Source organism: Geotrypetes seraphini, chromosome 15 (genome assembly GCF_902459505.1).
Source record: "Geotrypetes seraphini chromosome 15, aGeoSer1.1, whole genome shotgun sequence".
Classification (NCBI taxonomy): domain Eukaryota; kingdom Metazoa; phylum Chordata; class Amphibia; order Gymnophiona; family Dermophiidae; genus Geotrypetes; species Geotrypetes seraphini.
In genome coordinates, this window is record NC_047098.1 from 56186085 (window position 1) to 56202328 (window position 16244).

A 16244-nucleotide genomic window follows, 5' to 3' on the forward strand; every position below is an offset into this window, starting at 1 on the left:
TATTCACAGTAGAGAATGACACGGGGACAAATTTTTCCCCATCCCCGCAGGAATTCATTTTCCTATCCCATCCCCATGAGTTCTTTTCCTCTCCCTGCCCCATTCCTGCAAGCTCCATCCTCATCTGCTTAAGCCTTAAACACTTTAAAATCATAAGTTTTTGAGGCTTGTGCAGTTAAGGCAGAGCTTACAGGAATGGGACGGAGACAAAAACTTGCGGGTATGGGGAAAAATTTGTCCCTGTGTCAACTTCTCTAATTCACAGAACAGGATGTTTCCAATTTTTAGATTATTTTGAGACTACCCATTTAAAATAGCTGATAAGGACCGGCCATGGGAAGCAATAATGAAAATTCTTATATCACACAATTTTAAAGATGAAAGGCCTTCTGTCCTTTGAGAATTGTTTGGATCTCATTGTAAAGTCAATGCATGTTCACTTCCCACCTTCAACACTTCTGGAGGATTTTTAGGTGTGTTCTTCTTTTAGACTATTCTTTCATGTTGCTTTATGTGCATTTTAGAAAAGGAATAAGTGTAGAATTTGTACTGCTTTCTCGAAGCAAATTCTGCAACAGAAGGTGTAGAAGAAAAACCTCAGATATCGTGCCTCTGGTGCCATTCACCTCTTTCTGGTAATTTTCCAGTTGTTTTTTTGAAGTGGGGGGCTTTAGGTGGACACCAAGTCCAGTATTTGAAGAAAAGTTGCTGCTATGTAGGCTAGTTTATTTTTCCATGTTTTTGGTTGATCTTTTTATTTATATCTTTACAGGAACAGAGCAGTGCTTTAATTGTGCGAGGGCTTATTTTTGAATTTAGGTATTTTTTTCTTTTCTTGGAGGGGAACAGGCTCCAGGACATCATAATTTACTTGTCCCCTTTCATCACAGCAGTAGTCTACAGTTTGGAGCCATAAATTAACATCCTTTGAAATGATATCCCCCTCAGATTCTATAAATAGTGCCTAAAGTCAGACATGCAATTGTGCATCCAGTTATAGAGTAGGGTTAGTTAGGTGTGTAAAATAATTAGCTAATTGGTGCTAAATTGGCACTTGGTTATAAGTGCCAACAATTCGCTTTAGCAAACACTAATTAGCAGTTGCACACATTTCAGAATAGGAGCTTAAGTCTGATAAATGAGTGATGTGCAACTCCAAGGAGAGTGTGGCCATTGTAGGAGCATGAGTAAGTCCGGATTTAGGTTCAATATAGAAATAGTGTCATTTACATGCCCACCTACCAATAGTTAGACTCCTGCTTTTGGCAGGTGTAAGTGCTTGTACCCAAAATTGGATGTGAAATGCATGTGAAGCCAGTATCCTGTGCTCTTTACAGAATACTAGCTTAGCACATATCTTCCTGGCACCTAATTTTGGTTGCCATTTATTGAATCTACGTCTATGTATGGTACCATAAGTACACACTAATTTAATTGGGAAGAATGGAGGAAAATAACATGCAAATTATATTTCAAAAAAACTCTCCACTATTTAACAGTCTAGCTCAACGCCAGTCAAATCAATGCAATTGAAAAAAAAGTCTCAGTACTAGGTGAGTCATCAGACCCAACTCTGCCACATCATAGGTATAAAAAAAACTTTCATAATAGTATTGAAAAACTATCATTAAACTTATCTTCAAAAATGCTTTTAAACCATTGAATCACTGAACAGGAGTTTAACATTCAACAGTTTTAAAAGTATTTTTGAAGACAGCATTGAAAAACTGTCATTAAACCTATTATAAAAGTTTTTTATGCCTATGATGTGGAGGAGGTAGGGTCCGACGACTCACCTAGTATTGAGGCTTTTTCTTTTGATTGCATTGATTTGACTGGCATTGAGCTAGACTGTTAAATTGTGAGTTTTTTAAAAAATATATATAATTGTGTTTACCATGAGTATGCCACTGTTTGATGGCAGAGGTGTTATTTCCCCTCCCCCCCAAGAAAGCCTAGGAATGCTGCCTGCTACCCTAGGCCAGGTGCACCATTGAGTGGTAGTCTGACCTCACATGCTATCATGTAGTACTACTGTTAGGACAGGTTGTTTTTCATGACTGGTATCCATTCATTTTCTCCAGCTCAGCTGCTAACAAGGATTAATCCATGAGAATTTTATTGTTCTTTCAGTATAAATCATGTCCAATGAAAGAGCAATCCTTTTAGCTGTTACCAACATGATAGTATATTACAGCATTTCTGTCTTGAGGTTATAACATTTAGCAATGGGACCATTTGTTCTTTGGTGTTTCCAAAATGACTTCAACAAGCAAAAGTACTTTATGGTCAACCATTTTCAGAAATGCCTCAAAAACTTTTCCCCCTTTCTGTAGTTATATGAGAGACTTGCATATTTCAGTAGGAGTAGCCAGATATGTCTGGTTTTGCTTATCTGATACAAAGTCAGCACTTTATGTATCCTGGGCTTGACTAGCCATGTGATCTAGGCCTACAAGAGCTCACAAACTACAGATTCAGTAGCACCTCCCAAAAGTGATCCTATGTGGGATGAAACATTCTTGTAGAGAATGACATGTGGACAGAATTTATTCCTGCCCCCAAAGATAACCGTGGGAAAGCATCTCATGTCATTCTTTAGTGTCTATTTCAACCTCAGTCCTTCTACACCAGCATTCTTCAATGCAAAGCTTTTGAGGGTCAGTAGCTGGGCCCATTCATAATATGATTCTTCCCTCTCTCCTTAAAGAATGACACGAGGATGGTTAACTACGGAGACGGTGACAAATTCTGTCCCCATGTCATTCTCTAGATTGGAGCTAATTAGTACTATACGTGTAAATATGCACAGTGTAAATGGCTTTTAGAATATTGACTTAGTTCTGACTACTGTACAATGGTTCATTCCAAGAAAATTTAGTTTTTTTGCTTTGAATGATATTTGCATTGAATAGTAAGCCTAATTCAGTGCTGCTTCCGCTTTCTTAAGCATGTGAATGCTGTAGTACTGAAATTGTCTGGACTGTTTGCTTCATTCCCAGGCTTGAACTTTTCAGGAAACCAGATCTGATTTTCATTTTTAAAATGAAGATTTGGGGCATGATGTACTAGGGCTGCTTTGCTTTCACTCTGTATCTTCAATGAAAGAGGAAGAGGGAGGGTTCGCAAGTCAGCAAAAAGCTGGGAAAGTCAGTACAAGGCTGCTGTTGACTGTTGTATCTTATTTTGCTAAGCTGCCATAAATGTAATAGCATCCTTGTATTTTTGCCTGGTGCTAAGTCAAGGTAGCTGCTGTAGGCTGTAGTAATACAGTACACTTTCTCCCTAACTGGAACTGACTGGTTTCTGCCCATGTAATATCTTAGACACTACTCTTTTCAATATAAATGAAAGTAACCAAAATTATATTTGGTACCTTACTCTAAAACATACTGTTAGTATTTTATCTTTCTATGTAACTAATCTGTATAATTTGTATTGGCTGTGTACAAGACAAAAATAAAATATCCAGATGTTTCTAAACTGCTTAGTTTGCCATTGAAATGCTCTACACTTTCTAAAGATCTTAACTTTTTTTTTTCCTTTTGCATTGCTTGTGCACTGATTTAACATCCATAAAAGTAATCAGTTTGCTATGGAAGAAGCCCTACATTTTATTACTAATTCATGGTTCTGTGGTTATAGATCCTGTTGCATTTACTTTGGATTTACAAGGCCTTGAGATTAGTGATTCACAGAGATTTGAAATTAGTCTGCCCCTAGCAGATAGGCTGCTTTTCATGTTGCGATTTACTGTTTTCAACCTAATTGACCACTACTCACAATTCAGTGACAACCCCGCCAAGTTTAGAATTAGTTAGTGTCATTGGTTATAAGAGTTTCTATGTATGGGTTAACTTTTAAAAGTAGTCTTAGAGATGATTTTTAGGCAGCATTGGAATTTAGATGAAGGGGAGCATATAAAGCTTTAATGATGTCTCCATTTTTCAATTGCTCCTTTCCCTCCACTTCCTACTGTTTCAGTTAAGTGTTTCAGTTTGATCTCCCCTTAATTATTTTAAATTCAACCGTTCTTTTTATTATAATTAGTATTGTAAACCGTTTAGGTATTCATTGATAGACGGTATAACAAATGCTGAATGAACTTGGAAAAAATCTTGAATTTTTGAGAAGGTAACTTAACATCAAATGCAGTTTTCTTCAATTATTTCCTATTTACTGCACTTCTTCCACCAGATGGCACTCCTGATGTAGACTGAGCTTGTGCAAGTAATGATTTGTGAAACAAGAGACTCCTAGAGCAAGATTCTCAAAACTAACGCTGTCGCTAAACTGTTTTCTGGCGGGTTAGCCTGCAAGCATTTTTAGAGGTAGATTATCAAAATGGATTATCTTTGTTTTTAGTGAGGTTTCTAGCAGTCTCCAACAATGATGTGCAAATGTGCTCTTTAACACTGAAATGAGCCCTCTGGTGAATTCTTAAAAATCACTGAAGCATTTTCAAAGAGCAGCGTCGGCTTTTGGCAACAAAAAACAGCGACTGGTCCAGGGGTGCCATTAAAAAAAAATAAATAAATAAATATATATATATAGTAGTAAAATCATGCTTCTTTTGAGTTTATGGGAGAGATAGGCATGATTCATGTGAGCTTGTTAAAAGCAGTTTCTTCTTGAGCGCATGTATGATACCCTTGTCTTGTGTATTTCAGCTCTTCTCCAGTCCCCAGGAACACTCCCGTCTCCAGAGATTTGTTGAGCAAGTCTTTAATAGGACCTGCCAGAACCTCTCTGAGCTTCCTCAGTAGCCTGGGATGGATTCCATCCGGTTCCATCGCTTTGTCCACCTTGAGTTTTTCAGGTTGTTCATAAACACTTTTACTCAGTGAACAGTGCAGAATCTACTCCATTTTCTTTTGTAACTTTGCCAGACAATCTCGGTCCTTCTCCAGGATTTTCTTCTGTGAACACAGAACAGAAGTATTGGTTTAGCATATTTTGCTTTTTCCTCAACACTCTTCACATAGTGGTTCCTGGCATCTTTTAGTTTAGCAATTCCATTTTTCATCTTCATCGTTTCACTAATATATTTGAAAAAATTTTGTCTCCCTTTTTTACATTTTTAGCCATTTGCTCTTCTACCTACGCTTTTGCCACTCGCTAAAGTTAGAAGGGAAAAGATTCTGTACAAACGTAAGGAAGTTCTTCTTCACCCAGAGAGTGGTGGAGGTCTGGAATGCTCTCCTGGAGGCTGTTATAGGGGAAAGCACCCTTCAGGGATTCAAGACAAGGTTGGATAAGTTCCTACTGGAACAAAACATACGCAAGTAAGGCTAGACTCAAATAGGGCACTGGTCTTTGACCTAAGGGCTGCCGCCTGAGCGGACTGCTGTGCATGATGGACCACTGGTCTGACCCAGCAGCGGCAAATCTTATGTTCCTGTTCTGATGCCTAAGAGACCAATAGAACCATGTAGCTCAGTATCCAGTTTTCACAGTGACCAAGCTAGGAAAGAAGTACCTGGTGAAAATCCAAATAGTAGCAACATTCCAGGAACTTGTTCAAACCTTTTTTAAAACCAGCTACATTAACTGCTCTTACCACATCCTTTGGCAACATGTTCCAGAGTGTAACTATTCTCCGAGTGAAAAAAATATTTCCTCCTTTTGGTTCTAAAATTATTTACCTGTAGCTTCATCAAGTGTTCCCTGGTCTTTGTGTAATTTTTGATGGAGTAAAAAAATCAGTTCAGTTGTATCTATTCTACACCACTCAGGATTTTGTAGACTTCAATCATATCTCCCCTCAGTTGTCTCTCTTCCAAGCCAAAGAGCCCTAACATCTTAGTCTTTCCTCACATGAGAGGAGTTCCACTCCCTTTATCATCTTGGTTGCTCTTCTTTGAACCTTTTTTAATTTTGCTTTATCTTCTTTGAGCTACGGCAACCAGAACTGAATGTAATACTTAAGGGCAGGTTGTACCATGGAGCGATACAGAGATATAACATTCTTAGTCTTGCTCACCATTCCTTTTTTGGTCACCACTGTATATTGGACAGAAGATTTTGGCGTATTGTCTGCTGACCCCAAGGTAGACCCTAGCACCTGGTAAGAACATATAAGAACATAAGCAGTGCCTCTGCTGGGTCAGACCAGAGGTCCATCGCGCCCAGCAGTCTGCTCATGTGGCAGCCCATCAGGTCCAGGACCTGTATAATAATCCTCTATTTATACCCTTCTTCCCAATGTGCATCACTTTGCATTTGTCCACATTAAATTTCATCTGCCATTTGGATGCCTAGTCTTCCAATTTCCTAAGGTCCTTTAGAACTGTACTTTTTTGATGGCAGAAACAAGAAACTGTGGCTGATGCATACATCATGAAAACGTAACACCCCGTTTTATCAGAATTTAGTTTAAGAAAACGAAAAGAGGAATTCTGATTTGACAGCTTAAATAGGGCCAATATTTCAATATTGTGTGCATACATAAAGAGCACGCAAGAGTAGTGGCGTACCAAGTGGGGGGGGGGGCCGTCTGCCCCAGGTGCAAGCTCATGGGGGGTGCTCCCGGCCTTGGAGTCATGGCCTGGGAACTTCCCTGTTCATGGCCCGACTCCAAGGCTTTCACGGGTTCCCAAAGTGATCCAGCCTGAGCCCTCTCTCTTACCTTCCTTTTCCCCATGGTCATCTCCCCCCCCCCCCCCATCGCCGTCTGAGCTTGGTGCACTCTTTCGGCGTGCTTTTGTCACTAACTTCCTGTTTCCAGCGGGGTGGAAGCAGGAAAGGGATCCCAAGCAGCGTGCAACACTGGAAGTAGCATCTGAATTGAAGGTGAGTATTGCTGAGCTGATTGGTGGTGTTTCGTGGAGTTTCTTTGTTGTAGTGCTGCCCGAATCAATTCAAAAAAACCCCAAAATCGGCCTCCCGAATCCCAATTCATCATCTGACCCTCCCCCCTCGCCCCCTAAAGCAGGATCAGCAGCTTCTTTTTGCTAGCCAGCTCCTGCTTTAGAGGGCGAGGGGGTAGGGTCAGTTGGGAAGTGCTGCAGTGTCTAGCTTCCCCCTCTGGCCTCCCGCACCTTTATCTGATTGCATTAGACAGTCCTTCAGGGGGGGGCAGGCCTTCAAGGGGGGTGTAGGCCTTCAGGTGGGGGACAGACCTTTGGGTGGGAGGTACAGTCCTTCGGAGGGGTGCAGGCCTTCAGGGCTGGGGTGTAGGCCTTTGGGAGGGACAGACCGGGTGAGAGGTACAGTCCTACGGGGGAGGTTGCAGGGCTTCGGGGGGGGAGTAGAGTCCTTTGGGGGAGGTACAGTCTTTTGGGAGGGTGCAGGCCTTTCGGGGGGGTGCAGGCCTTCAGGGGGGACAGACCTTCAGGGGAGGAGGTCCTGGTGTAGAAGTACATGGAGCGAGGGAAGGGGGGTTCAAAGACACGTGCAGATGCCAGACTTTGGGGGTTAGAAATAATGGGTCTAAAAACAGGAGTGGGAGAGAGTTGATGCATAATGGGATTTAGGGAGGGGAGAGAACTTGGAAACAAGGGATTGTGTGGAGGGGGGATAGAGATACTGGATAGGAGGATAGTTGGGAACAGAAAGGGAGAGATGGTGGACCCTGGGGTGGTGGGGAGTTGAGAAAAGGTGAATCTGTGGATGGAGATGAAAAAAAGGAAAGATGCCAGACTGGGGGAGGGAAGGGAAACGTAAGGGGAGGCCAGAGATGGCAGATGGATGGTTAGCACGGAGAAAGGAGGAGACTCTGGCAAGCAAGACAACAAGAGCCTGGGACCAACAAGATTTGAATATTGACCAGACAACAAAAGGTAGAAAAAATAATTTTATTTTCTGTTTTGTGATTACAATATGTTAGATTTGAAAAGTGTATCCTGCCAGAGCTGGTGTTAGACCGCAAACATGAGCTAGGATTTAACAGAGAGAGGAAAAGTCCTTTTTGTTTATTTTGTTTACACCACAGCCCTAGTGTGGTTAGTAGAAGCCAAAGGGAGTGAAAAAGCCTCTCTCCAACTTTGGTACCAAAACTCTTAAATCTGGCATCCCAAGTCCTCTAAATATTCTTCTCACTTTTATTTCTAACCCTTTGTTGTAGTTCCTTACTCTTTCATCTACTGTAAACTGCGCCGAGCTCTACGAATGTGGAGATGATGCGGTATACAAACCTAAGGATTAGATTAGATAAAATAAACCTACCAGGATGTTTGAAAAAAACACCCAACTGGGCAGGAAAATCGAATCGAATTGAAAAACCAATTCAATAGGCTGAATCGAATCGAAATTTTTTTTTCCTGAATCGGGCAGCACTAGTTTGCGCTACTGTCTTAGACTTTAGGACCTGGGAATGGGGAGAGATGGCATCCTCAGTACTTTATAATGAAAGTGAAACAAGGATTTGGTCAGTCTTTTGAAGGGTCTGCAGAAGAAAAATATTGTATAGGCTGGGGGCATGAGGCATTAGGAAATGGGAACTTTTCTTCCTTCTATTTTTGTGAATGGCAAGGCTGAAGATGTCAGAGAGTTCAGTTAAAATATGTGCTTTATAAGAAAATATAATAATGTGTTTTATAAAGTTTATAAGCATTGCTGGCCTACTCGGTGAGGTGGTGGTGGCGGCAGCATGTCAATGTGTTGAGAGGAAGAGGTGGTCTGGGAAATTCTGCTGAGCAAACTCCAGGCCCCTTTCCACCCCCCTGTTAGTCCACTCCACTCAACTGGTTCACACACTGAGTGGGTCTTTGGGTGTTGTACCTGGGTAGTTGTTTTGGAATCTCTTCCAGTGGTTTGTCAGTATCTCTTTGTGGTCCAAGGAAGGAAACTTTGTTAACCTTAGCATTGACCTTCAGAATATGTTTGTAACAGCGCTGCTTATGTGGCATTAGTCTATGTAGTGATCGAAAGAAAAAAACAACAACAGACCTTTGCACATTTGTGCACTATATGGTGGGTGTATGAGGAGATTCACATTTCCTACACAGCTAAGTCTGTGTGAAGTTACCTTGTGCTGTATTTGACATTGTGACCAGCCAGATATTCTCCCTGCTCAGGTCCCAGTTAGGACAGAGAAAAAAGTGGAAGAAAAGAAATCCTGGAGAGGAATTGGGAAGGGACAAGTAGTTACTGAACATAATAATAGCACTGTCCACCGGGGGAGCCCAGGAGGCCCTTGGAACACTGCCAGGGCTGACAAAGCAGGGCGTTACCCCAAGGTACTTAAACCTGTGTGTAAGAACAGAGAGGGAAGCCAGCTAGGAAGGAGGTTTAATCCTTTCCTCCCTAAAAAATCCTCCCAGTCAAGCAGGAGCAATGGCCCCATTCCAATGGAGGTGCTAGAGGAAGGCCAGGTTGAAGATCCTGTGTTCCCTGGAGAGTTACCTATGGAATTGGAGGAAGGTTGGTCAGAATTTGCTCCTCAAGTCACTGAAGCAATGCAGGTGGACTTTGCCTCCATTTCCAAACAGTGAGTGTGATTTTGAATGCTGGACTGTTTAGAGAATGCTTTTCTTTTTTGTTCTTGCTATTCTTCTTTTTACAAGCTGGGGAGTGATTATTGGGGAGAAGTTTTGCGGTTATCCTGGGTGGGAATTGTGAGAGTCAAACTAATGACTGTTTGTTTGCAAAACCTATCACTCCCTGGTTTTTTTTTCTGGCAATATATGAAACTAGCCAGAGGCTTGTAGAAACTGTGGCACTTCTGGGAGGTGAAGATAAATGCCTAAGACTGTATGGTTGCTTTGTTTTTTTGTTTGATTTTGAAAATTGCCTGCTTTAGTAGCAGTCTGGGTTTGGATTGAGTTGGACTACAAACCCTGGGCACAGCTGAAGTGTCCTCAGTTCTGAAGACAAAGCAAAGACTGGTTAGTATACTGGCTTTGCCCTATTTGAATTGTTTCTCTTGGTGGGAGGAAGCTGCTTGAACATTCTGACCAATGTAGCAAACGTTTGAAGAAAACTACTTACCTGAATTCAGGAAGAATAAATATGTTTATGTTTTTTTGAAGGAATAGATGATAATGACTTTGTGTTGTTTTTGATTCCATCTTGGAATCCGGTCCTGCAGGGTGGCTCCAGTCCGGGCCACACGTCTGGGTGCTATTAGTGAGAGGTGCCATTGTGATGGATATACAGAACTGTTTTGCATTACAGTGGGCCACAACATCTAGCAAGGTCTCTGTTTGGAAGGAAAGATCTAAGCTTAAAAATGAAGTGGCCAGAAGTTATGGTAAAAGCAGATAGCGTAGCTGGTTTTAAGAAAGATTTGGACAAATTCCTGGAGGAAAAGTCCATAGTCTGTTATTAAGACATGGGGGAAATGTCTGCTTGCCCTGGATCAGTAGCATGGAATGTTGCTACTCTTTGGGTTTTGGCCAGGTACTAGTGACCTGGATTGGCTACCATGAGAATGGCTACTGGGCATGATGGACCATTGGTCTGACCCAGTTAGGCTATTCTTATGTTATGTTCTCATCTGTAGGGGCCTTTGCTTTCACTTCTTATTTTAATGTATTTTTTTCTGGGAACTTATCAATATTTTTTATAATGGGAACAAAAATGGAAGAGTATTAATGTGTGTGGAATGGGGGGGTAACTAATTTCTTCAGCTAAATAATTCAATCAATTTCAAACAGACATAGGAGAACTCACGCACCATTCACACACCCTCCAACCAAAAACGTCAAAAGAAAAAAACTGTTCGACAACCTCCTAGCCATTCGAGCTGCAACACTCGACCCCCAACTCTACAACCTATTGACCTCGACCATAGACTACAAATCCTTCAAAAAAGAAATAAAAACCCTTCTATTCAAAAAACACATAAAACCAAAGTAACACAATCAGAACTGTCCCAAGCATCACCTGCAACTACTCCATATGTACTTCTGATGTCATGACAATTCAGACATAATTTGTTATGTTATGTTTGGAATAATGGTTACATATATGAGGTTCAATAAAAGAAAATTTTCACTGCCTGTTTCTATTCTGACCATTTATTCTGTTTCATGGTTATTACCAAAAAAAATTTTTTACATGGGGGGTGTCAAAAAATGATGGGCCCTGGGTGCCACATACCCTAGGTACGCCACTGCGCAAGAGACTGAATAAATAGAACAAGAAAATCTTTGAACAGTAAAGGCCCAAGGATCGAACCCTGGGGAACTTCATATTGCAGAGAATGAGAAGAAGGAGGAGCTACTCAGGTAAATGTTGGAGAGGTAGAAATGAAACCATTCAAGACCCTAATCTTTGATAAGTTCTTTTAACAGTTGAAAGAGAAGTTTCAAGTTTCTCTATTATTTAATACCCCACTACAGGGAAAGACTTTCTAACTGGCTTATGTCATAAATCTAAATAGTCATTAAAAAAAAGAGATGAACGTTAGCAATTATAGTAGTGGAACTCAATAGAAATGAGAGTACTGGTCATTCAGATCCTAACCTTTTCTGTAACAGTAGTGCCCAAAAATTATATCTACCAAAATTGCATTCTGCGGTAGACAGAATGAATCGCAAAACAAAAATGTTTTTAATTTAACATAGTAACATAGTAGATGACGGCAGATAAAGACCCGAATGGTCCATCCAGTCTGCCCAACCTGATTCAATTTAAATTTTTAAATTTTTTCTTCTTAGCTATTTCTGGGCGAGAATACAAAGCTTTACCCGGTACTGTGCTTGGGTTCCAACTGCCGAAATCTCTGTTAAGACTTACTCCAGCCCATCTACACCCTCCCAGCCATTGAAACCCTCCCCTGCCCATCCTCCTCCCTCCCCTGCCCATCCTCCTCCATAACTTTAAATTTATCAAAGGATGATTCTAGTTGGAGGGAGAGAGGAATGACATTCCATAATGTCAAGCCATTGATGCTAAAGATAGTCATTCTGAATAGTGGTATTACTAGTTGATTCTGAGAAGAAATGCTAAGGACCTTTTCTATCAAACTGCGATAGCAGTTATTAGCACGGAGAGCCACGCTGCTCCCGACACTCATTGATTTCCTATGAGCGTCGAGAGCAGCGCGGCTCCCTGCACTATACACTGCTATCGTAGTTTGATAGAAGAGGGCCTAAGTGTTTAGGATGATGTGTAGGCAACTAATAGCTGGGAAAAGTATAAAGCAGGAGTGTCAAACCTTGGCCCTCGCCGAATCAGGTTTTCAGGATTTTCCAAATGAATATGCATGAAATCTATTTGCATACAATGGAAGCAGTGCATGCAAATAGATCTCATGCAAATTCATTGGATTACAGCCCTCAAGGACCCACGGTGGACAACCCTAATATAAAGCAGTGTTTCTCAACTCAGTGCTGGCATACCTCCTTGCCAGTCAGGTTTTGAGAATATCCACAATGAATATGCATAAACTTGATTTGCATACATTGCCTTCATTATATGCAAATTTCTTTCACACATATTCATTGTGGATATCCTCAAAACCTAATTGACATGGGGGTACTCCAGGACTGAGTTGAGAAGCACTTTTATAAAGGATGGCTTAAGCCTTAGGGTTACCATAAGGATCCCAAAAAAGGGGGATGGATTCAGACATCCGGGTTTTACTTCCATTGCTTTCAGTGGAAGTAAAACCCGGATGTCTCAATCCGTCCTCCTCTTTCTGGATGGTTCCTATGATACACTCTATGGCAGGGGTCCCCAAAGTCCCTCCTTGAGGGCCGAATCCAGTCGGGTTTTCAGAATTTCCCTAATGAATATGCATGAGATCTATGTGCATGCACTGCTTTCAATGCATATTCATGGACAAGAATCAGAATTCTAAAAGGTAATTCTATAGTAATTGGAAGCCAGTGTTCTTCTTTCAGTGGAGGAGTGGATCATATTTCTTGGAGCCAGTAATTCTATTGCAGTATTCTTCAGAAGTTGTCATTGTCTAAGGTCTTTGACCTGATGACTCTACTATAAGGCATTGCAGTAGTTTATAGAGCTAAAAACTAGGGCATGAATCAAAATTTGAAAAGTAGCTTGACTGAGTAATGGTCAAAGCAAATGAATATAGCACAGGGAATGAAACAATGAACAAAATCAAAGGTTGCAGAGAGGTCTAACCATATATGCAGCACCTCCTCCCTTGATTAAGATTGGTAGAACAAAGCAAGTAATGTGCTCTTGCCTAAAGTGCATGAATCTCAATTGGACAGAGTGGATATGCCATCGGAATCTGTACCTGCTGTACAAAAAAAACAAACAAACAAACAAAAAGACAATAACCATTTTGATGTTTGTGTATAAAGTCCAAAATACATATAGTGTCAAAGAAGGATGATCAAATAAATCTTCCAAAGCCCCCTTCATGTTGGGATCAAAGTTATTGTAAATACTCTCCTGGATGAGGTTTATTTTGGTAAAGGATAGCGCTTGATCTTGGTTGGCTAAGGTTTCTCTAATATGCCCTAACCTGAAACCTGCTTGCCCCCTTTTTTCTTTTTCTTTTTTTTTTGTAAATTCCCACTGGGATGAGAATTTAGCACTTTAAGCAACTGTGATCAATGCATATGTAATATGCAGATTAGAGTAGATTGCTTTAGTGCTCTAAGTACATTAGGACAATTGCAGGATAACTTGTATTAATGCTTATTTTAGGCCAAGCAGTTAACGAGAAAGATAATGATAGAACAGAGCAACAGTACTTTAAGCAGCTGCAAACGCTTCTTAATTTCCTTGTGTGGGGTTTTCTCATGCTGTCCAAAATACAATAGAAGAAAGAGGAAAAAAAAAAAAAAAAGAGGTGAGATCTGTTTGAAATGACAGCTGGGCTGTAGGAGTGGAGTCGAGCCTGCCTGTCCGGCAGAGCTGCTTGCGGATGTGGTGATTCAAATGAGTTCAGGAAACCAGAGATCAGCTCGGAACCCCCCTGAACAACCTGCGGCAGTGTCACCGACTGCCCCTGCCTTGCAGCAGTCAGACAGAGGACCATGGAGGAGCTGTGAAGGAGCCAGAGACACAGCAGGTAAGAGATACCCTTCCTGGGTACCCACAGCAAAAGCAGGGTTCCTCCAGGCAATGAAAACGTTCTACAGAAGCTAATGGGAACCATTTGTATTTTGGAAGATTGTATGTATGTAATTGTAAGTTGTGTATTTTTTAAAGATGATCTTAAACTTTATGGTACATGTTATTAAAAGAGCTTCATTTTCTGAACTGTACATTATGAATCACAATGATTTTATTAATGCAGCAAAGAGGACGGTCTATCTTCATAATAAATGTTTATGAAAATATGCATAAAAAGTAAATATTCCACAACCTAGAGTTGGGGGGGGGGGGGGCGGTGAAGAGAAAGAGTAGGTGGGGAGGGAGAGGGAAGGGAGCTGATGGATAGTACTGTTAGATAAGAGACAGAGTTGATCTTAAGTTGTTAACTGTGAAAAACTTTCAGATATGAAAAAGTTTTAAGAATGTACTCCTCACTGCTTTAAGCAGTTGCTTTTGAAGTACAGCTTTGCTGCTACATACCTCTTGTAGAGGAGGGGCCGCTGAAAGGTTGGGTTCTCAGCCCAACCAAGAAGAGAATGATGTGGAGCCTTGAAACTCGCAAGTTATTCCACACTTCTCTTGACACATTTCATTTTAGTGAGGCAAATGCATCTAGTAAATGGGCACAAATATAGGGAAACCGAATCATTGTGACATCACTGATGAGGTTGGCTCCTCACCATACGAGGGGCTGCGGAAAGGTTCTCAGCCCAACCAAGAAGAGAATGTACATTTTAAATTGCTAAAAGGGATCGACATAATGGAGCAAGCTCACTCACCAGCAGGGGGAAAGGATGGTGAGCAAGAAACAGCGTTATTCACATTGGCAAATGTAACCCAGTCTCGGACCAGAGGTCATGGCCTGAAGCTGAGAGGGGACACGGCCAGGACAAACGTCAGAAAGTTCTGCTTCACACAGCGAGTGGTGAACGCCTGGAACTCTCTCCCGAAAGAGCTGGTGGAGGAAACCACCATTCTAGGATTTAAGGGAAAATTGGACGCACATCTTCTTGCAGAAGACATTGAGGGATACGAGTGACCAGTGTATTCGCCAGGGTGTGCCTGGCTGAGCCTCCGCGTGTGCGGATCGCCGGACTAGATGGACCCCAGGTCTGATCCGGTGCAGGCATTTCTTATGTTCTTACATCACCAGGTCTAGAGCAGGAGGTGAGAATAGTAACAGCGGATTGTTTTGAGAAAGCAGTTAAGGCGAAACATGTCATGTTGGCAACAGCCCCCAGCCGACAAAGATGAATTGAAAGCTGAAATCACACAAAGCTAAGTGCTATAGCGTATTAATTGGAGAATATTTATTAAGTATTTATTGAGGGTTTCTAAATTGAATAAATATTATAAACCTTAAAAAAACTGATCTAAATAAAGAATTAAAAAAAAAACTAAATAAAGAATTTAAAAAAAAAACCTGATAAAAAATAGATAAAATATACACATATCTGAAGGATCGATGATGACTATTGCAGCTCCTCTTTTTAAGTTCAAAACATATTTTATTGAGTTTATAATACAAATATGAAGGCAATAACAAGAAGAAACTATGAAATTTGGAGTACCAACACCAGCAATAAACAGACATGCGTATACAAAAAATAGAAACAGATGTAGATCATATAAATATCTAAGCATTGGAATTGTACAGAATAAAATAAATACAAAAGGTTAATTAGTACAGTAGGCAAGAAGAGGTTTCCAAATCCCAAAGAATCTAGATAGTGTGTGAGATTTTTCTGCATATACCTTTTCATATGTACCCGTAAGGCAAAGGGCATTCCACCACATATGAAAATCAACTTTAGTAAGATCTTTCCAACAAAATAACACTGTCTGGATCGCTAAGGATCACATAATGGTGAGTAGGTGGGCCTCATCCTTATTTACAGGGTCAGACAGAGCCTGCACCATAACGATGAGAATATGGAGCGATCATCTGTCAGTGAGATTCAGAATGTCACCTATAGTAGACCATACCCTATCCCAATATATCCGAATATGAGGGCAGGAAAAGAGTAGGTGTTCCAATGTGCCCATATTCTGGTTACAGGACCAACAGAGAGAGGATGAAGTCGAGTTTATTTTGTTGGACAGCACAGGAGTCCACACCGCTCTGTGAAGTACAAAGAATATAGATTGTAGAAGAGAAGCAGAACTTATGGATTGAAAAAAAGTCGTCCATAACATATTCCAGTCAACAGCATCAGAAGGAAGATTGAGGTGATGTTGCCAGTTAAGTTCCATTTCCAAGGGATCGGTGAATTTTGCCCTCT

At 41.0% G+C, this 16244-nt stretch overlaps 1 protein-coding gene across 2 annotated transcripts in view; it reads left to right on the forward strand.

Annotated features, from left to right (window-relative positions):
• The first annotated feature begins 9364 nt into the window (after window positions 1–9364).
• The window catches only part of LAT2 (linker for activation of T cells family member 2), a 57729-nt gene continuing 50849 nt past the window's right edge, over window positions 9365–16244 (forward strand). The window contains exon 1 of one of the 2 annotated variants that reach the window (XM_033921177.1): window positions 9365–9430. In XM_033921177.1, coding sequence (XP_033777068.1) covers window positions 9399–9430 — 32 coding nt within the window. In that variant the 5' untranslated portion in view covers window positions 9365–9398. Of the gene's footprint in view, window positions 9431–13882; window positions 13937–16244 lie in introns of those variants that run through there. The other variant, XM_033921178.1, reaches the window with a different exon arrangement.